The 22103-nt window shown below is 36.9% G+C and overlaps 2 protein-coding genes across 2 annotated transcripts in view; one reads left to right on the forward strand and one right to left on the reverse strand.

Moving 5' to 3' along the window:
* LOC311085740 (uncharacterized protein) overlaps nucleotides 1-15963 on the forward strand; it is a 294139-nt gene extending 278176 nt beyond the window's left edge. The window contains exons 10-14 of the mRNA XM_084118337.1: nucleotides 6496-6798; nucleotides 9167-9475; nucleotides 9885-10181; nucleotides 10963-11277; nucleotides 11729-15963. Coding sequence (XP_083974463.1) covers nucleotides 6496-6798; nucleotides 9167-9475; nucleotides 9885-10181; nucleotides 10963-11277; nucleotides 11729-11826 — 1322 coding nt within the window. The 3' untranslated portion in view covers nucleotides 11827-15963. The remainder of the gene's footprint in view (nucleotides 1-6495; nucleotides 6799-9166; nucleotides 9476-9884; nucleotides 10182-10962; nucleotides 11278-11728) is intronic.
* LOC311085752 (uncharacterized protein) overlaps nucleotides 1-22103 on the reverse strand; it is a 333708-nt gene that overhangs the window by 310341 nt on the left and 1264 nt on the right. The window lies entirely within an intron of this gene.

Below are 22103 nucleotides of genomic sequence, written 5' to 3' on the forward strand. Positions count from 1 at the left end.
AATCAGTGTACAATCAGTGTCTATGTCGTCACGGTTCTCAACCCGCCCTCTGTTCGTTGATTGGCCGGCTGTTTTCAGGCCGGAGAAAAACGGAAAGCTATTACGCTATCTCAGACTGAGTACAGAAGCGAAATGAAATTGAGCGGAAGTACGAAGTCTGACGTAGTCAGGCTACCGTTCTACCACCTCAAATTCAAAACGAAACACTGAATACCAGCGCGCGTATTATTCCCAATATATCTTAGTGGTGTAGCACATAATCTCTGTCTGCGCCCGATTTTAAGATTCATTGTTGTGTTTCTTTTTAACTGAAAAGACATCAGTTAGACAATATTCTAATTTTAAATTTAGGGTTTCATAAGCTCCAAGCCATAATAAACATTAGACCTACTTAAGTCTCTGCAGCTAGTGTACTTAAATTTTATTTATCTGCAAAATTATGTTGTATACTTACAGTTTTGCACAATATATGTTCTCAAAACTACATACACCCTTTAAAAAAAAAAACATTTAGCAGTTGTTTAGCAGGGTCTGTGTAACCTGTTCTGAAATGGTTTTATTATCGTTATCGCAAGAGGCTGCAATGTAGCCTATATCACAATATGGATTTTAGGCCATATCGCCCATCCCTAATTGATAGCCTATAGTAGTTGATAATAACATAGGCCTACCTAATGTTGCCTATGGACGGTAACAGTACAGTAGTAACCTTTTACAGTCTATGAGTAGAACAGCTTTCTCAAGCAGTTTGTGATGCATTTTGGAAACAGGAGATGAGCCCCTGGTCTAATGCGCCACCTGGCTTGAAAAACCCGTTCTCAAAGACTTACTTTTATAGTCATTATTTGGGTAGCACACATATTCTGAATGCCTTCGGCAGAATTCAAATGAGCCTTTTTAATCTAGATTAATCTAGATTAATTTAAAAATTAATCTAGATTAATCTAGATTAAAAAAAAAAAAAATCTATGCCCACCTCTAATATATATATATATATATATATATATATATATATATATATATATATATATATATATTAGTGGTGGGCATAGATTATTTTTTTTAATCTAGATTAATCTCACTGTAATCTTGGAATTAATCTAGATTAATCTAGATTAAAATGGCTCATTTGAATTCTGCCGAAGGCATTCAGAATATGTGTGCTACCCAAATAATGACTAAAGAAGGGCACGTGTTTCTTAAATACAAAGTGACATTTAAAAGAACTTTGAAGAAATGGCAGAGATTTTTTTTTCTAACATAATAAAGTATGATTTATAATAAAGTAATATTTTACTTTGAGCAATGATGGAGCTATAATAGACTCTTCTTATGAGCATATAAAACAAAACAGCTCCTTGGAAAAAAATTAAATGTAGCCTAATATTGTTGGCTAGTAGTAGGGTAGAGTGGGGGAAAATGCCCCCCTTAAGGAAAATGTGACATTACAGTGAAACAAAACATAAATGTGACTAGAATTGCCATCCCGGTTTTGAGTGACTATGGCAGGAGTTATTCACCAAATATTAAAATTGCTCAGCCTTCATAATTAATTAGTATTTTCACTGAAAATATTTTTGTACAAAGGGGGCGTTTTGCCCCAGCGGTGGGGTAAAACGCCCCCCAAGGTGGGGTAAAATGCCCCCTTTCTTACCAACCAGTTTGCTTCATAGATCAACAGCAAAATTAACAGACAATAGTTTTTAATCTCTAAAGGTAAAAGGCAAGTAATGTATCAACATGTATATATATTAATATTTATTTCAGCAATGTTCAAAATAGGCAAAATTAACTACCTTCCATCAGTGAGCTAACTATGTGCTAGCAAGCTAGTTAGTTAATGCTCACTTGAGGTAATTTTTTCATGTTTTGTTCAAATATTTTGATTTTACCACCTAGTTATACTGCATTAAGTGTAAAACAAAGGATTTGATAGACAGAAATATTTTATTATAGTAATTATGATAGAGAAACTGCTATGAGCTATGAGTTTTTTAAAAAAATGTTTAATTTTTAAAATATAATTATATTCCTTATAAATAATATATGATCTCAAACTACAGACTTCACTATTCATCTATCATACATCACTGCGATATCCTGCAGAACAATATTCTCTTAAACACTTATTTACTAATATCTGAAAATTATAGCATTTACCATGTAATCCTCTTCTCTTCAAATGTGTCGCTGGTGTCAGCTTCTCCATAGAGATTTGTATATCCCCGTTATCAACGTAGTGCATAGCAACAGTAAAAATGTATCTTGGCTATTTTTAGTGGTTATTTTGGGAAAAACAGGTGGGGGGCGTTTTACCCCACTCTACCCTAATAAACAAAGGTCTATTTTTAGTTCAGATTAACATTTGAGGGCAGCAATTTTATTAATAATGTCAAAATAAAACCAACGTAATGTGACTTGAAAGCATTAGGCTATAGCCTATATTCCTGCCAAACTTCATGGTTGCAGTTAGTGTTACAGTAAATCCATGGTAAATGTTGCAGATCTGTGGACACCGGATAGTTGATTCATGGCACAATGTTTCTTCCTGGCTTCCACGCGCTGTTTGATCTGTTAAAAACGGAGAAATGTGAATGTTTCTCACTATATCTCACAGCAATGTTATTACTTTTGTGGCGAATTCAAATGCTTCCTTTACTAGATCTCTTATTAGCGCTGTGTAGTAACAGTGTCGCATGATCATGATCGGCTCGCGCTGCTTTGGTCCAAACGGATAAACAACGGTCCGTCAACCACACAATAACGAGTAGCTCAGTTTCGTTCCGCTTACATTACGTTTGCCATTTGATGTCGGACAATGTTGTGGTTGCGCCAGTGTCTTTTACATTATGAGCGCGCGTGCCACACGCAATGCGCAACACGCCTACATTTGAAATAACGAAATTTTGGTCGGCAGGAAAAATGGTCCAATGAACCGTTCGGTTTGAAAATGCATACCGAACACCGAACCGAGTTCGGCTAGGTATATCCACGCTAAAATATTAAGGTGAAAGTCATCATAGCTTGCGTAGTATAGACCCAGCTCCCAACCCAACTTTGAGAATAGATTAACGGCGATATTTTTTTTATCGCCCGATAAGAGTCTCACATTAACGCAGCACGTTAACGCCGATAACGGCCCACTACTAATATATATATATATATATATATATATATATATATATATATATATATATATATATATATATATATATATATATATATATATATATATACAGTGCCCTACACAATTATTGGCACCCCTGTTTAAGATGTGGTCGCGGACTTGTAAAAATTCTCTTTTTTTTTTTAAACAACATAGAACCCTTTTATTTAAGTACATTACTTTGGTGGTAAAAAAGAAATCACACATTTAGAAAAAAAAAACTTGAAATCATGTGTCCAACAATTATTGGCACCCCTGATGTTAATACTTTGTACAACCCCCTTTTGCCAACAAGACAGCACTTAATCTCCTCCTATAACATTTCACAAGATTGGAGAACACAGAGAGAGGGATCTTGGACCATTCTTCTTTGCACAGTCTTTAGATCATCCAGTGTCCTGGGTCTTCTCTTATGCACTCTCCTCTTTAGCTCGCCCCACAGGTATTCATTCGGGTTGAGGTCTGGGGACTGAGATGGCCATGGGAGGACCTTGAGTTTGTGACTGCTAAACCATTTTTGTGTAGATTTTGCCACATGTTTTGGATCATTATCCTGCTGAAAGACCCAATGACGACCCATCTTCAGTTTTCTGGCAGAGACCATCAGGTTTTAATTTAAAATGTCCTGGTAGTTCAAAGCGTTCATAATGCCATGCACCCTAACAAGGTTCCCAGGGCCTTTGGAAGAGAAACAGGCCCACAGCATCACAGATCCTCCACCATACTTCACGGTGGGCATGAGGTGCTTTTCGGCATACTCATCTTTTGTTTTACGCTAGACCCACTTAGAGTGTTTGTCGACAAAAAGCTCAATCTTAGTCTCATCTGACCAAAGCACACGATCCCAGTTGAAGTCCCAGTGCCGCTTAGCAAACTCCAGACGTTTACGTTTGTGAGTGTTAGTGAGAAAAGGCTTTTTCCTTGCATGTCTCCCAAACAGCTTGTTGGCATGTAGAGAGCATCTGATGGTTGTTTTGGAGACTTTGTGACCCCAAGATGCCACTCTTTGATGCAATTCTGTGACAGAGAGCTTAGGACTTTTTTTTTACTTCTCTTACCATCCTTCTCACTGTGCGTTGTGTCAAGATAAACTTGGGACCTCTTCCAGCCTTGTTTGTCACTGTTCCAGTTGTTTTAAACTTCTTAATGGTTCCTCTGACTGTAGATACGGGCAAGTTAAGGCAAGTGGCTATTTTCTTGTAGCCATTGCCTGACTTATGCAGGTCGACACACATCTGCCTTATGCTGGGCGTACACCAAAGGATTTTCACAGTCCCAGACTAAAGACCGGCATTTTTTAGGAATCTTACTGGAGTCTCGGCGCGCTCCCGTCGTCTCGATCGTTAAATGTGAGGTGATAATCTGCAGTCGGCGACCCGATTTATGCCCGTCTTTCTCTAGTCTTTCATATTAAACATGTTTGATATTATCGCAAGTCTTAGCGTAGTCATAGTGACGTAAAACAATCAACAACCAATAAATTCGCTACCCTTGCTGTGAGTATTGTCCATTCTCTGTATTCTATAGTAGATATGTATATTTTCTTGTATTATGTACCCTCGAATATTCACTGTGAAACACTTGTTCATAATTTCAACACAACATTTAAAATTATACCCTTTCAAGATATTTAGTTCAAACTATTGTCCTCATCATATAATGATATAGATTCATAACCCCCATAGACAGTCATGTGAAAAAGTTAGGTCATCCCAAATAAATAGTAAAATCTTTATTAAGAAATGTTCACATAACAATGTCTAATTAGATTTTTTTTCATTCCTGGAAAAGAAAGTGATTTATTTTAATTTAACAATATAAATTAACATATTTTTACTCATCAAACTAAAAATATGCATAAAATGCCTATTTTAAGGGAGGTAAAAATTAGGACCCCTAGTAACTAGTGATGTTGTTGAAATTACTTCAGTGAGGTAAAATTATGGAATGGCTGATGTCAAAGTCCTTTGATATCTTTTTAAATCCTTTTCCACACTCATAAGCAGTGTGGGGGAAATATATGGGGGTTATGTACCCTCAAATTTATTATTTGTCCTAATTTATTCCTCCTCAAAAATTGCATTCTTTTAAAATTACATTTCACAGAGAGTCTTAAAAAGGCCTTCCTTATTTTTAAATAGTTTAGTTAAATCACTGGGTCCTTCAGTATTGTTCAAATTGTTATTACATGTCCATATGTTGAAAAATAGACAGGCTTTCGTGGTGTCCTATTTTTTTCACATGACTGTATGGTTGCCTTTATATAATTTAATAATAATGATAATTTATTATTAATATTATTATTATTATTATTATTATTATTATTATTTTAATTATTATTTAATGATGATAATCACATAATTTGGACAGTGACTCCCACCCCCTGCAGAACACCATCACTGCACTGAGCAGCTCCTTTAGCGATAGACTCCTTCACCCCAAATGTGGTTGCTTATCTGATATACCACCACTGTAGGCCTACCTTCAGAAATATTTTGGATCATGCAACATAATGTGATACATGTTGATATCTAACTTTAGCTGCTTCTCCTCCATTTTTGTTAAATCACTGCTGAGCATGATAGGAGGAATTTGGTGGGAATAAAAAGCTAAAATAATCTAGTTGTAGTCTTGTAAATAGTGTCACTACAAGATTCAATGTTTGTAAAGTCTTTAGTCTGAGACTCAAAACTGTGAACCCCAAGTCTTTAGATGTGAGCTGATAATCTTATAAAGTCTTTTCTAAATCTTTTCAAAGTCTTTAGGTGTACAGAAAGCATTACTTGAATGGTGTGTTCTCTTGTCTTTGCCATGTTGACAACTGGGTAAGAGAATTAGGCCTCTGTGTCACGTCATATTTATACCCCAGGGAAACAGGAAGTCATGAATTACTGAGTAAAAGTTCCTAGATACCCTGACCAACTTTAGCAACTACAGAAAAATATATTTAAAAAAAAATCAATTAAATTTTTCAGCGGAATTGTTAGGGGTGCCAATAATTATGGGACACATGATTTCAAGGTTTATTTTTTTTCTAAATGTGTGTTTTTTTTTTTTTTTTACCACCAAAGTAATGTACTTAAACGAAAGGTTGTATTTTTCTCTTTTTTTTTGCATTTGGGTTCCATGTTGTTTAAAAAAAAAGGAGAATTTTTAGAAGTCCACGACCACATCTTAAACAGGGGTGCCAATAATTGTGGGTTTTTAAGCATATATTTTTGTGCACTATATTTGACTTCAAATAGACTAGCTGATTACACTTGGCAAACTTGATCTAATAGAAACATTTTCTTTGTATTTTTCTCTTTCTATGTGTCACAAATTTTAAGTCGCATATATATCAGTGGTGGAGGGAGAACCGGTCACTTTATACCCTGATACTGAAATACAGAAAGACGATAATATAATGTGGATGTTTGGAAATAAAGACAATGTCATTGCTCGAATGATTGGAAAGAAAGGAGAAACACATGAAGGTACTGATGGGAGATTCAGAGACAAACTGAAGCTGGACAAGAGGACTGGATCTCTGACCATCAACAGCACGAGAACTGAACACTCTGGACTTTACAAGCTACAGATCAGCAGCAACAGAGGAACCACAAACAATAGATTCAAGGTTGCCATAAATTGTGAGTAGTTGTTTATTTAGTTTATTTATCTTTGTGTGATTCATCGAAATGAACACAACTGAATTTTAATAGTTAAAGTGCATACTGAGTTACTGTGATGTCATTCCTTCTGTATTTTCCTTAATTTATTAAATGCTATGGTGTACAAAATGATGAATTAATGCAGTATAGGAAATAACTGGCCCAGTTAATCATAAATAATGAGCCAAAACATTATGATCATCTTCCTGAAATGCTGGCCCTCCATGTGTTGCCAAAACAGCTCTGACCAGTTTCGGGTCCAGTTACTACTTTCACATGCCCATTGTAATTGCTTTTGATGGTGGACAGGGGTCATAATGAGGGGATTTCACAGCAGAGGAATCTTTTCATAGTTCCTAGAACTATTGGGGGAAGTTCCCGGGTTTTGGCGTGTTCGCACCGCAGGAAATGGAAGCGATTTTAGTTCTAGGAACTCTTTTGGAGGAACAAAATTAGCTCCTACTTCAGGTTAGGGTCTAAACCAGCACAATTGGAACTATCAGTGACGTTGGTGTACGCTGATTAGCCGAACGCACACAAAACATTTAAAAAACCCGCCATTAAAAAAAAAAGCTGTGTAAACACACAGATTATAGCCTATATATTTACTCCAGATAATAACTCTACGAACATGAAATACTGATAGATGGACCTCTTAATCTTTACGCTGATGAGAAAATCCAATGTGACTTTGAGGGGACCAGGAGAAACATGATTGTGTATTTCTGCTCAGCTAGCAACACTGGGCATCAACCACACGGCAACTTTTCATTACTGTCCACAGTTCTAACCATAGATGATGCCCCTTCGCTCTCTTCCATTGGTGAGAAGTGAAGCCGCCAGTGTCCCGAAATGGCGTTGACATCGTGGGGTTTGAGACTGCGCAGTAGCGATTTCGGGACCAGACCTGCGCAGTAGTGAGCAGGAAGTAAAGCCGCGAAATCAAGGCCCCGCCCTCACTATCAGTGCGAAATAATTAATTATAGAAATTTAGATATTAAATTTAAAGCTCTATTCTCCTCTGTCCTCCGAAGATCCCGAAAAAAAGTCTGTTGGTGCTTCAGTTACTACTTCGCTCAGAAAACCTGTCAATCACAGCTGTCAATCATGACGTCACACCACCATTATAGCATCAAATAACTAACTAAAAACAAACTTATTTTAAAAACAAACACTTGAATTTACATCAGCGTGATAAAAACAACAGTAAATGACGTAAATGGCACCTTCGGAAAAAAGATATTTGAAGTGTAATTAAATTGTTTAGTTGGTCTCTAGTCCCGTTGAATAACACGGGGAGGCGGGGTTTATGACCTATACTAGGACTAGGCGATCGAGGCGTTTTGGCTTCACTTTTCAGGGCTTGTGCGGTACGCTTGGTTCTAACTAATAGTACTGTCAAATGATTAAAATATTTAATCGCGAATAATCGTATTAATCTCATAGTTAGCTCGCAATTAATCGCACATTGATATCTATTCTAAATGTCCCTTGATTTCTTTTTGTCTCATTATTTTTTCTCATTTTAATGCTCTTATCAACATGGAAAAGTGGATCGGCTTGCTTTCTGTAAATGTTTTTTTATTGAAAACAACTTTGGCATATTCTGTAGTGTTCAATTTCACACTAACATTCTCACTTGGAGCAAATACTTTCTCACACAATGTACCACTGTCCATCAACAGCCCCTTCAACAGCCCTTTCTAAGGGATCAAAATAAACAAAATTGCAGGTGATGCAAAATAAAATTACAAAGTGCACATGTAAGGTAAACTAGGACTATATTGCCGTTAAACCATGCCTTATTACTTTCTTTTTCTCAAGTTTACTTTGGACATAGCAGTCAGGCTGCTGCTCTTTATTCACCAGAGGCTCAAGTGTCATGATCCCCTGACGCCCAGCTGTCGCCAGTTTATAGTTTGTCCCTCCTTGGACGCTCTTGGAAAATTCTCAACACTGATCGTTAGAACACACACTCGTTTATTGCTGTTTCGGAAATACTCTGACCCAGTCGCCTTCCCATAACAATAAGGCCTTTGTCAAAGTCGCTCAGAACTTTATTGCTGCCCGTTTCTCACGCATTAACACTTTATGAGAACTGATTGTTTGATTACCATCTAATCTACCCAGACCTTAATATGTGGCCTTGTTAAGAGATGATCAAAGAAATTAGCTTCACCAGTGACTTGTCATTTATGTTTTGGCTCATATATGTTGTATTTGTTAAACATATATATTTTTGTAGTTTGTTCTAACTGTACACACACATCCTCAATGAAGCATTACTGACACATATGTCGCATAATCTCCTAATTTCTTTGTTTCTATTTGCTACCATGATATAAAGTGAAGAAAGTGTCAGCCAAGGAGGAAGAGTCTGTCACTCTGAGGACTAATGCTGCAATACGGAAAAAAGATGAGTTGCTGTGGCTGTTTGGAGATGAAAACTCTCTCATTGCTGAAATCAAAGGAGGGATTGGAAAGATCTCCACATTTGAGGTTGCTGATGGGAGATTCAGAGACAGACTGGAGCTGGACGAGAAGACTGGATACCTGACCATCAGAAACATCACAACTGAACATGCAGGAGTTTATACTCTGAGGATCATCAGCAGTAAATTGAACAACATGCAGAGATGCAATGTTACTGTCAGAGGTGAGTCTCAAGTCTTTCTTTTTCATTTGATTTGTTAATTTGAACCAAACCCTGCCAAGTGTGAACACACACCCTAAGATTCAAGTTTCAAAATCTCCCACTGAACTGCATTGTCAAATAAACTGTTCTGTTGCTGCCTTTCCTCCATGAGTATTTCATTCAGTTATTATTTAGAGCAGAATTCTGTAAATAAAGCAAAACTGTACAGTCTTCCCATCTGGATTAATGGTCTTTGAGGCAGCAAAGTAAATATGTAAGGTTAATTTTTAAGCTGATTTTAAATCCCTATCTGATTAATCTTTGTGAAGTACTGTCAAACTCTGATGTTCACATTTGCAGGAACTTATATAATGCAAACTGTTTCTCTATATTTCTCTTGTTCTTTGTGCTGCTGTCACAAATGTGACAGTGTTGAAGACAATAGGGATGAGGGGAAAAGATGTGACCTTAAACCCTGATACTGAAGTCCAGAGAGATGATCTGATCCTGTGGATGTTTGGAGATCAAGACAATCTCATCGCTCAACTGACCGGAGAGACCGGAGAGACGACATATGCTGATGCAGACGAGAGATTCAGAGACAAACTGAGGCTGAACAAGAACACTGGATCTCTGACCATCAGTAACATCACATCTGGAGCTTATAATCTACAGATCATCAGCAGCAAGAGGACCTCTTACAGGAAATTCAGAGTTTTCAATTCTTGTGAGTCTTTCGATTTCCTTTTAAGAAAGTTTTATTAGTATTAGTATTATTGCAATACATAATTGCTAAATAAATGAGCTAAATGTATGTCCCCTCCTTGCACCAAATTAAATTAAACATGAATGAACCGATCTACAACGAATTTGATTATCAGTTAATCAGGTCTGCATACAGTGAACAGAAATCATTCACAAAAGACGTCACTTTACAGTAGTAAATTAATGTATTTCTATAGACAAAAGGTATCAGAAAAATACAGGAGGACATGGAGTGAGATGAAAATACATGATACAAGGCAAGCTAAGAATGCTTTATATCAAGCATTTCAGACAAACTAATACTTTAACACATCTTCGCTTTTTCCCGTCAGTTGCTTTGACAGATGTGTGCATCTGTTTAATGGTTCATACATATTTCCTCAGCACATAACTTACATTTTACGGTTGTATCATTATCTGTAAATGTGAGAATGTCACGCGTATTTCCATTTGAAAAAAAGTTTTAGTGAACGAGCGGCAGTTTGCATATGCACATCAAGTTAATTTTCGGAATTTGGATTGTACAGAACATGTGTTTTCAAATTGGGGTCCAGGAACCAATTACACCAATATAATTTTGGAAACACCAGGATGTCTTTATAACATCTCATTTAATATTGTTCACATGTATAATACTATATTTATTAAATGCAGTAAATTTAGGCCATATCAAGTGATATATCAGTTGAACCTGACAATTTAATATCAGTGTCTGTACAAGTAACTCTCTGTTTGTTCTCCAGGTGAGTCCGGTCCCAAGACAGTGTCAGTGATGGCGAGAGAATGTTTAGTTTTAATCACTGATTTTAAGGTAGAAAGTGATGAGAAAGTGGAGTGGAGATTTGAAGATAAAATTCCCACAACCGGAATGAATGGAGACATCAGTAAGACTTCATACAGTGATGATGTGAGATTCAGAGGAAGACTGGAGCTGCACCATCAAACTGGATCTCTCACCATCAAAGACACCAGAACCAGCGACACTGGAGTTTATCAGCTAAACATCTGCAGCAGAGGTGGAAAGAACATTTGCTGTGAATTCAGTGTTACTGTCAGTGGTGAGTAAATCAACTCTTCCAATATGACTTTTTTATCAGTTAAAGTGACTTCAGCCATTTCTTTGAAAAATAAACATTTTGTCATCGTTTACTTGCTCTTATGTTGTGCTAAACTTAACTTTATTTCTTCTGTGGAAGTATCTTCTTTCTGCTTTTTTCCAAATAATGAAAGTATATTCTTCCGTTTAGTGTCAGTCTCCAAAAAGAAGTTCATATGCACTAAATTCCAAGACTATTAAAGTCATGTGTTACTTGGTGTGAGATGTAGATCATTATTCACTCAAGTTCGGAAGACTGAGTTCACAAATCGTGTTAATTTGTTAGAAAAGAACAAGTGCTCAAACAAGACTAAACTTGGTCCTTTGTCATTTTATGGTAAATTCTTGTCATTAGTTTTGATGTCTGACTACAAGTCTTCTTTTTTTTTATGTTTTTTTAATTTGTATTTCAGATTCTAGAGGAAATCGATTGAATAATTCAGCAATTGTACCGATAAACGGAGAGGTTCCTGTTGGAGTGAATATGCAGCAGGCCACGAGTCCAGTTTGATCAGAAGACACTAGCAGAGGCATTTAACTTTTTTGCTTGGGGGGCACATCTGTTCTTCATTATGTGGACCTCTAGGTTAGGATGGGCAATGGCCTCCTATTTTTCCCTATTATAATACAGAATAAGGTCCTCTTGGCTGCAGATGTACTAGTGGCAAGCTAGCCATAAATGTTATTAGATGTATCGTATTCCTAGATGATTGAAGGTATGTACTCTTATTGGTTAACTCTGTAACTCCCCTCATATTCTTACTATATATACTCGATGACAATGACAAAGTGGCAGTGTAGCGATGCGGTTGAAACATAGGAGGAAACAGGATCCACGTGCAGCAGAAATCTTTTATTAAAACTCAACTTGACAGACACAGACTAGGGAACAGGACAACCAACATACAACATCATGAACTCATAAAGACTGAACAAGACACAGGGCTTAAATACACAGGAAAACAAGCTAAACAAGATAACAAGGGGGCGTGGCCAATCTAAAACACCTGAGGAGACTAGTTAAACATTAAACATGACGGGGAACTACCAAACATGGAAAAAGACAAGGGAACACAGACAGGAATCATGACAGGCAGTAAAGTTGAGAAACTTTCTCCCTCAGCGCTGGGCAAGCGGCAACCTCCCTGTCTCTCTCTTGAAACCAACATGGAAGTGAGTTAAACTGCAATTCGTTGACTGGCCACTTGAGGCTGGTGTCAAAAGCGAGTCAAATCTGTATCTGCCCCATGTTAAAATGGCAAATTTTACAGGAGAAAAAAACGTGTTTACAGCCTGGTGTCTGTATGTGGCTTGGTCTATACAGTTAATTTTGCCCTTCATAACAACTGTGAGGGGGGTGAATTTTTTTATAACTAATCCGTTTAGTTGATTAATATTTAAAGTTCTACATAATTAAGGGTGTGTCCACTTTTGAGTGACAGGTGGATTGCCGCTGATGTCAATGCTAGCCATTTGTCTGCTGTTACTAGCCGTCATTTTACCTCAGCAAATGTTTGCTGCTGAACTTGCCATCTCTGCAGTGTTTGTGCTTTTTTCGGGATTATTTCATACAATTTAATACACCCATCACTTCGCCCACGGCTTAGGATTCCGTCGTTGTCGTCGAGTATCGTTCGAGAGAACAACCAGCGCTGTATTTCAGTTGTTTTCCTCTGTGAACATGCACTTATGGATGTCTGACAATTTCGTTGCTTTTTGGAGTTTTCAGATTTAAAAACGTCAATAAAGGCTTGTTCGACTGCTCTCACGGAACAGATAGATTATAATATATGTTTAACTTCTGTACCGTCAGATGAAATCCTGCAGGTGTCGGTGCTTTCTCCATCCATGCAATAAATGCACATCCTTGAATGAGCGAGGATTTTCTAGCTCATTTACTTGAACTTCATAGGTAATATATCTATGGTTTAACCCATTTGAGAGGCGGCCAAAATAAGAGTTTAAAATGGACTGAATAAGCTCTCTACGAACTTGACGAGCGATGCTGCGCTGAGGGACCATAGAATATAAAAAAAGAGTGACTGACATGTATGCACATAAATCACTGTCACACACACTCTCTCAGAGTAATATTAAGTTACTGCATAATACATTTTCAACTAGCAGAATAGAACAGAATCACGATACACAGTCTCACTTGTAGCCATGTCTTTTAACTATTATAATATTTCGAAGGGCAAAAATAGGAACTTTTAATTGGCTTTACATCATCAACTGTCACTTTAGCGCGAGGCCCTGTGCAGTCGCAGACTTGCTACTGTCAGTAGTAGCATAAGGTTATAGCATTACCTCCCCACTCCCAGCCTCTTTGATCATTTTCTGTTATCCAGAAATGACGCAAGGCCAAGATGGCGACGGCCGGCTCCGCCTACTTTAGGCTTTAAAAATGCTCTTCAGAAACCTACAGGTGATGTCACGGACACTACGTCCATATTTTTTTACATTCTATGGCGCTGGGTCATCGTTAATTCAACTGCGAATTATGAGGACTGAAATGAGGCACAGTTGGACCGCACATTTTACATTTAATCATAGGCTTTCCTGTAGTAGTGCTGGCACTAGCAATGCCAAGGTCATAGGTTCGATTCCCAGGGAAAGCAAGAACTGACAAATGTAAAATGTGTACCTTGAATGCAATGTAAGTCGCTTTGGATAAAAATGTCTGCCAAATGCATAAATGTAAATGTAATCTGACACCCTTAAAGACAGAAACAGTCACATGTGGCGTAAAATAGCTATTGTTCTTAAATGTTTTAACTTTTGAACTTCTAATCCAATCTGTATGTTTTAAAAAAGTATTGTGAAGGAGATTCGTTGTAGAGGCACCGTAGTAAACATGATTGCGTCATCAAGTTTTGATCAGCATTGATTTGTCAGAGAATCACGTGCGGTTTGTTTCTCTGAGCCAAATATGAACAATTGTTGATGCTTAGTTTCACCCCCGTCCCCAGATTGGTCTACTCACCCAATAAGGTTTTGGTCTTTTGCACTGCCAATTAGCATCTTTATTTGGACATGTTTACTGCACTCTCTGACACAGCATAACACAAATCAAAAACAATTATATGAAATGTATGTTTTCAAACGGGTCGCTACACAATGACCCAGTGGAATTGTGTCAAATGGAGATAACTGGCATAGCCAAGAGTTTTGTTTCTAAATTTAAATAATACTTATATAGTTTGTGAAAATATTTTATACTTTTTTTGTATTTTTTTCAAGTGTTGACACTACTATATATAAAGTCACATTGCTTCAGTGTTCTATTATTATATAACAATGTTTCCATTTACTTTACTTTCTGAGCTCTTTTGGACACTTCTACATTGTCAGTAAATAAAAAAAAAAACATAAAATGATATGTTCTGGTTAAAATGATATACTGTATGGCACTTGATGCTGCTCGACGGTGTTTTAAGCCCCCAATGGCTCCTTAGAGGCAGCTAACCCTACCCTCAGCCTTAAACCTACCCATCCCCTCGCTGCCTGGAAGGCGCCGTTGGGGGCTTAAAACACCAAACACCCTTGATGCTGACTGCTATAATGGGTTAGAAAAACAAAGAAAAGTACAGACGAGTCAGGTGGCCCAAAAATGTTCTAGTCTTTAAAGCAACACTGTGTAACATTTTTAACCTTAAAATAATGTTTCCAAAATCATTTCAGTGGTTCATCAAGTCGTAACAGGGTGAAAGGCACTTATGCCTCCGCTTGGCAGTCCTTTATCTGCTATAGCCACACTAACATTGCCAGATCGGGTCGCTTTTCTGTAGTTCTAATGAGACTACAAATTTGACTTGCTTTACGGCAAGCGTTACAATAGTCATTATTTTGTTTTTCTTCGTTTCTGATCATCATACTCTACCTTGTCTGTGGACATCATTCATTCTAAAGCCGGTGCTGAATGATGCAGTGGACGTGTGACAATAAGCTGCGGCAGTGAAATTCATGACAGCGGTAATGAACAATTCCGCTTCCAACCTGTAGGGGGACTGCAGATAAAAAGTTCCATAGTGTTGCTTTAAGGGATAAAGTAACAGCAGGCTGTGATGTTGTAAATGATGAAAAAAATTTGATTATTGTGTGAACTATACCACCACACACCAGTATTGGGTTAATGCTCATGTTCATATTTATGCTCATGTTTTTGTGATCAAATCTGAATGTCAATGTGTAAATGTGATCTGAAGTGCCTTTGTATTCATTCTTATATTTGCATGATAAAATCGCCTTATTGCACTTAAAAAAAAGCTTGTTTGCTCTTAATCAACTCTTGTAACTTAAAAGAAATGTGTGTTTATGCCTTTGATTATTCACCATTGTGAATTAGTATTATGGCCATTTGTAAGTTATTTGAATAAACATTAATATAAAGATGATAGGCTATCAATTTGTGTATGAATGACAATAAAGAATTTCACTCACCTGAAGAAATCCATCCTGTCCTTTTAAATATCTGTGTTAAAAGAGCACTTTAATGAAGATTATTGCTTTGCACAACTTTTCCGTCTTCCTTAATTTTTAATTCGGAGGCAAATGTCTCTATCTATGAATTACTATGAATACGGTAATTTCAGGATGAAGGTTTAGAGTGACAGAATCTCCTTCACTTCATCTGTTTCAGCACCAAACACTCCTGCAGAACAAACAGAGAAACAGTTTCTCAGAGATTAAACTCATATATAACACTGATGGTAATGTTACCGAACAGATCTAACTGAGATCATTTTTCTTGTTTTATAAACAATGAATTATTCAGTAAATAAAGATCATACAGCCTTCCTGACAAATTAATGAAAGAAAATCACTTATAGTGTATCTAAAATCTAAGGATTATGTTTGTTTTTGTGATAGACAGATAACGAATAAGAAATAATTTGTTAAAAAAAATTCTCACATCCTTTTTAGGGTCATGAACTTCTTTGTCATTAAGACACACAGATGTCAAGAATCAACAACAACGGTGACATGCTTCATGCTGCAATGCATTCTGGGTGCATCATACAAAACTCATCTATGGCTCCCAGAATGCATTGCTGCAGGATGCATGTCACCGTTGTTGAGAGATTTATACGCTGATTCTTGACGTCTGCAGTGTGTCTAAGAGCTTCAACTGTTCAAAATGATTTGTGAGCAATGAGTTTTTAAAATTCATATTTTGTTTCAATTTTTGAAACACATATTGCATATTGCTATTAATAACATAGATTAGACATGAGATCAGTTGATCAGATCACTACATGATAATATCTTTATCATCAACAAGCAAAACATTAGCATTAATAAAAGTATTTTATTAATAATAATTTTTTTAAAAAATCAGAAGTCAAACTGCCCACCTAAAGCAAACACTGAACACCATAATGGTGAACCCAAACTATTATTTTCAATAAAACATCAACATCTAAACCTCTTTTAATTTCAATAAGACGTTTTGTAGACGTATGATAGAAATAAAGTCAATCTGGTTTATAATAAGTGAAGCTGGTAATGCTGTTTTTGGAGTTATTTAATGACGTTAGAGCTTGATGTCAAACAAAGGTTTTGTTTTCACTTTCAACCAAAATTTGACATCTGAGCAACATTTGAGTCCACATCCAATGGCAAATGGGAAGCTTCCCGCTAAAAACGTTATAAGAATGTTATCACTACACTGTAAAAAATGATCGTAATTTTAACGGTAAAAGACTGTAAAAATGCTACAGTGAAAAACTGTTAATTGGTTAACAGAAAGTTTCTGTACTATATACGGTAAATAACTGTGATAGATCTAACGGTACATTTAATGTAATTTTACTGTAACATACCGTTAAATTTACAGTTTTTGAAAGTGAAAAAACAACTCATTGTATAATTTACAGTGAAAAACCGTAAATTGACATTCCCACAATTCCCTGTGACACTTCACATTTGATGTATTTTTGTTGAAATAACTATGTTTGTTTCTTCATAGTTTTCTTAGTTTGTTCTAATCAGTTATGTACATTAGGGGTTTATGTTACATTTAATGTTGTTAAATTAATGTTTATTGCATTTTTAAAATTTCATGTGTTACCATGATGGTGTTTAATGTTTGTGTGAATGACACTGTGCAGCTTCTATATATATTAGTATTAACTTTCTTGTGGAAGAACTGCTTGTGTTGAGCTTTGATTGATCATGTGACTCTCATCACTGCTGTGATTGGTGGTTATCAGTGTACAAAACAGATATTAATACTTCAATAGGACGGTAAATTAACTTTATATCATATTACTGAAATTTACTGTTATATTTACTGGATTATACTGTAAAATTGACATGTTGTTCAGAATAGCACGTACATTTTACAGTTTAAACCAGTAAATATAACAGAACTCCAGTGTGTTATATGCTGGTTTAAACTGTAAAATGTACATGTTATTCGGTAAAAGCAATTACTGTTTTGTTGTATATTTTACGGAATTGTTCTGGTAACCCCAGCTGCCAGTTTTTTTCCGTAAAAACTACGGGATTTTTTTTACAGTGTAACATTCGTTTTCATTTTTAGCACAACTTTCTTGGAACAAAAAATCACAGATCATAACAAAATGTGTAGCTGAGTAAGAGCATTGTGTAATATAAACTTGACTAAAGTTCATACAATAATTGATGTGACTGTGTTCAGCTGTTTTTCTCTCAGCTGGAAAGACTGGGATTTTCCAGCATACGAGCCAAGAGTGCTCGTTCCCCCTCAGCTCAATGTGAAGTTGTGTTTTCCCACCTCTCATATTACAATAGGTTATGTATTATTCTATATTTAGAGCGCTTTAAAGGTCACATCTTTAACCCTTTATGGGGCAAGTAACTATATTTAGTCACTTCTGCACACATTCAAAATGCCCCCCCCCCTGCCTCCGTTTGGAGTGCTAGAGTCATGTAGTTTGCTCTCAGCCAATCAGGGGAGATCAAGCTATCTGACAGATATTGACATCAAGGCATCTGACCAATCAGCAGTGGCCTGGCGCACCTCAAACACAGCCATCTTGCAGAAATCAAAAATATTGCTTTTTTGAACCTGGCTTCTCCCACAGTTATAGTAATAACATCAAAACTAAACATGGTAAGTTGATGCAACTCACAAATTATTTGGTTGAATAGTTGTGTTAAAGATTAGGATTGCTGTTATTTGCATAGCATTTGTAAAAATTAGCTTAATGATTGGCTGAAAACTAAATGCACCATATTTGATCATATGCCCCGTTTACCTAAGTCGAGGAAGTGTCCATTTTTAGACATATGCCTTATGAATGTATGTTTTTTTTTAATTATAGTTAAATGGTATACACGGGTGCTTATTGTTCGTGTGAGGCCTAGTACTGTGTGAATTGATTTTAATTACTGAATATTGGTTTGTGATAAAACGCAATTATGAGCAAATATAAGCTCATGACCATAGGTGAGAGTAGGAACGGAAAATCGACCGGAAAATCGAGAGCTTCGCTTGGCAGCTCCTTCTTCACCACGACAGACCGGTACATAAACTGCATTACTGCAGAAGCTGCACCAATCCGTCTTCAATCTCCCGTTCAGGCCTTCCCTCACTCTTGAACAAGACCCCAAGATACTTGAATTCCTCCACTTGAGGCAGGAGCTCTCCACCAACCTGAAGTGAGCAAGCCACCCTTTTCCGACTGAGGACCATGGCCTCGGATTTGGAGGTGCTGATTCTCATCCCAGCCGCTTCACACTCGGCTTCAAACCATCCCAGTGCATGCTGAAGGTCCTGGCCTGAAAAAACTCGTTAGCGCCAACTAGTGGCCGATTTCTTTCAAAATTCTTACAGACCTCTAGGGCCATGAGTCGAACATGCCCATCGAGATTCGTTCCGATCGGCCTCCGTTAACCTTGTCTAATAGGTGCTCAAACTTCATTGGCCGATGGCGGCCATGTTTTTTGAGATACTCCAATGTCCTCATAGACATACATGGCACCTTGGACCAAGACACTGCATACCAATTTTCAAGTCAATCGGACTAACGGTCAGGTGGTTATAGCCTGTTATATGTTTTTTTCATGTTATAGCGCCACCATGTGTCCAATCGCCGCGGATTTTTTACTGTGACCTCAGATTGACCTATTACACATGTGTACCAAGTTTGGTGAAGATACCTCATTTACTTCTGGAGTTATAGCCGTTTTAGTAAAATAGGCCCCTCCCACAACGTACGTTTTGGCGTCCCTTAGCGTCCGTGAATCGAAATTTCAACTTTGTTTCGATAATTATTGATATTCAGACTCTAGAGAACATTTCTGCACTGGTTTGGTTCCGATCGGGCGAAAAACCTGATGAGGCCAGCACGACAACATCATCCGCAAAGAGCAGAGATGAAATTGTATGGTCCCCAAACCTGAAACCCTCCGGCCCCTGGCTGCGCCTAGAAATTCTGTCCATAAAAATTATTAACAGAACCGGCGACAAAGGGCAGCCCTGTCGGAGTCCAACATGCACCGGGAACAAGTCTGACTTACTGCCGGCAATGCGAACCAAGCTCCTGCTCCTACAGGGACCGGACAGCCCTTAGGAAAGGGCCCCGGACCCCATACTCCCGGAGCACCCTCCACAAGATGCCCGTATCAGTACCTAAAGACAGAGATGTCTCTAAATAAATGTTCCTTGCAGTTTGTGCCTATAATAAATAAATGTTCCTTGCAGTTTGTGTGTGTTTGTGTCATATATTTTTTTAATTCACTCTCTGTAATTTATTTTACCCTAGACAGGCAAGTGCTCATATATGGTAACTTCATTGACCTTGATTTGCAATGCAAAGATGAAAAAAATTGAGAACTTTTTTTTTTGTTTAAATGTCCTTTAACATCCCCCATTAGGGTTCTGAGGTTAAAAATTTGAATTTCCAAATATTTCAATGAGTGCCCTATAAAGGGTTAAACGTCCATTTCTTGAGACGTTTCCAGCTCTGGTTTAAGAATAAACAGGCACTCATGACACTCTGTTCTTTTCTCTGGTCCTTTGTAAAATTTGGTCACAGCAGCTTTGTGGAAAGGTTTCAACTTTTACTGCTAAAACTTTTACTGCTTTATCTAGGCAAACTCTTTTTATGAATAGGCTGGAATCTGCAACATTATGAAGAGCATTTTCAAGATCGGTTTGTCTTTGCTAGTAATGTGGAATAAGTGAAGTGTAGCCTACGATTTCTCTTTATTCTTTAAACTTTCTGTTTGACTTTTTACCTAACCTATTACTGTAATATTTTATGTTACCTTAATATATATATATTGTATTACCTTTTAAAGCATACACTATACAGTACCTTTAGTAACAGCACAGCAGCTTAATGATCAACCAACCTTAATGTTATTGGCATCTTGAAAAGGGGAGTCCGTCAAAAGATGATGAGAATGGTTTATTTTTAATCAGTCTATAACTAGAAGCAGTAATTGCTGTGAAATGAAACAAAAACAAAGTTGTAACTGCCTCTGTAGGAAAAATGTATTTGAATGTTTTCCCCCCCATCATTTGTAAGTAGATTTGTATAATATTATACATAATCAGTATAGATACACTACATGTTCATGTATTAATTAGCTGATCTTTATTTACTTTATTTTATGATATGAGTTTAATGCATTATATATTTTACAACTCTGGGACCCAATGTATAACATTCAGTGTTTCTGTCTATGGTGAGGATATACTTTTATTATTTGAATAATTTAGATATTTTAAGTTGTCTTTTATTTAGATTCAAAGTGCAATATTAGATACACCATATTCAATAACATAGCAGAGTTTTAGATTCACAATATCACAGTCTTGCTGTTGTTCTGAATATCATCACGGCTGTGATTGGGCCGCAGGTGATCACATGACCGATATTCACAACCACATGAGTGTGATGCTGATTTTTTTATACAAACATACATATTTATTCAAATATAGATTGTTTTCCTCCAATAACAGGGTTCAATATGTTTAATCTCTGCCTGTGTCTTTAATTTTCATATATAATTCATTTTAAAATGATGTCATACTGTAACTTTCAAAGCACAAAGCTCCTTTCCCCAAAATATTATTTGCTAAAACAGCTTGATGTAAACGTCTACAATTATTGACACCTCTGTGATAAATACTGACTGTTGTCAGGCTTCCCATAATAATGTAAAAAAAAATATATATATATATTGTTTAATCTTTGTTACAGAGTTTAATGTTTATATGTAATTAGCAATCATTAACATTTATTTGTCAGATCTTGACTGTGAATTTGAATTGGAATGCGCGCAAAGGATTATGAGTGATTGAATGACACTTGATGCATCCTTCAAAGTGGGCTGAATGAAGAATGAAAAACAAAGGCAGCCTTCCAAGGATCCTTCAAATTGAGAAGGCCTTCAGCGGCACTTGATGACATGGCAGCCGAGATATGCAGCCTTATAGCAGAAACACCCCATATCCCAACTTTGTCTCGACCCCGGAAAATCGCTAGCAGTGTGAATGCAGCTTATCCCTTGTACCAGTAGAGAGTCACATGACTGTGACATCACTGAACACAGCCATGAACAATTCTGGTGTGATGAAGGACACTGTGTAAAGAATTGTGTGATGACAGGAACGGGAAAACATTTCTGGAAAGCTACAGAATAAATTAAATTAGGTTAAAGCGTCCACACATGCGACATCCGCGACAGCGACAGAATGTGTGTATGCTTTTGCACAAAAGTCTGCAATTTTCTTCACAAGAAGACTATGTTTCGGGCATAATATGAGTAGACGAATTGGGACGAAGACAA

Source organism: Abramis brama (assembly GCF_963993115.1).
Source record: "Abramis brama genome assembly, chromosome: 6".
NCBI lineage: Eukaryota > Metazoa > Chordata > Actinopteri > Cypriniformes > Leuciscidae > Abramis > Abramis brama.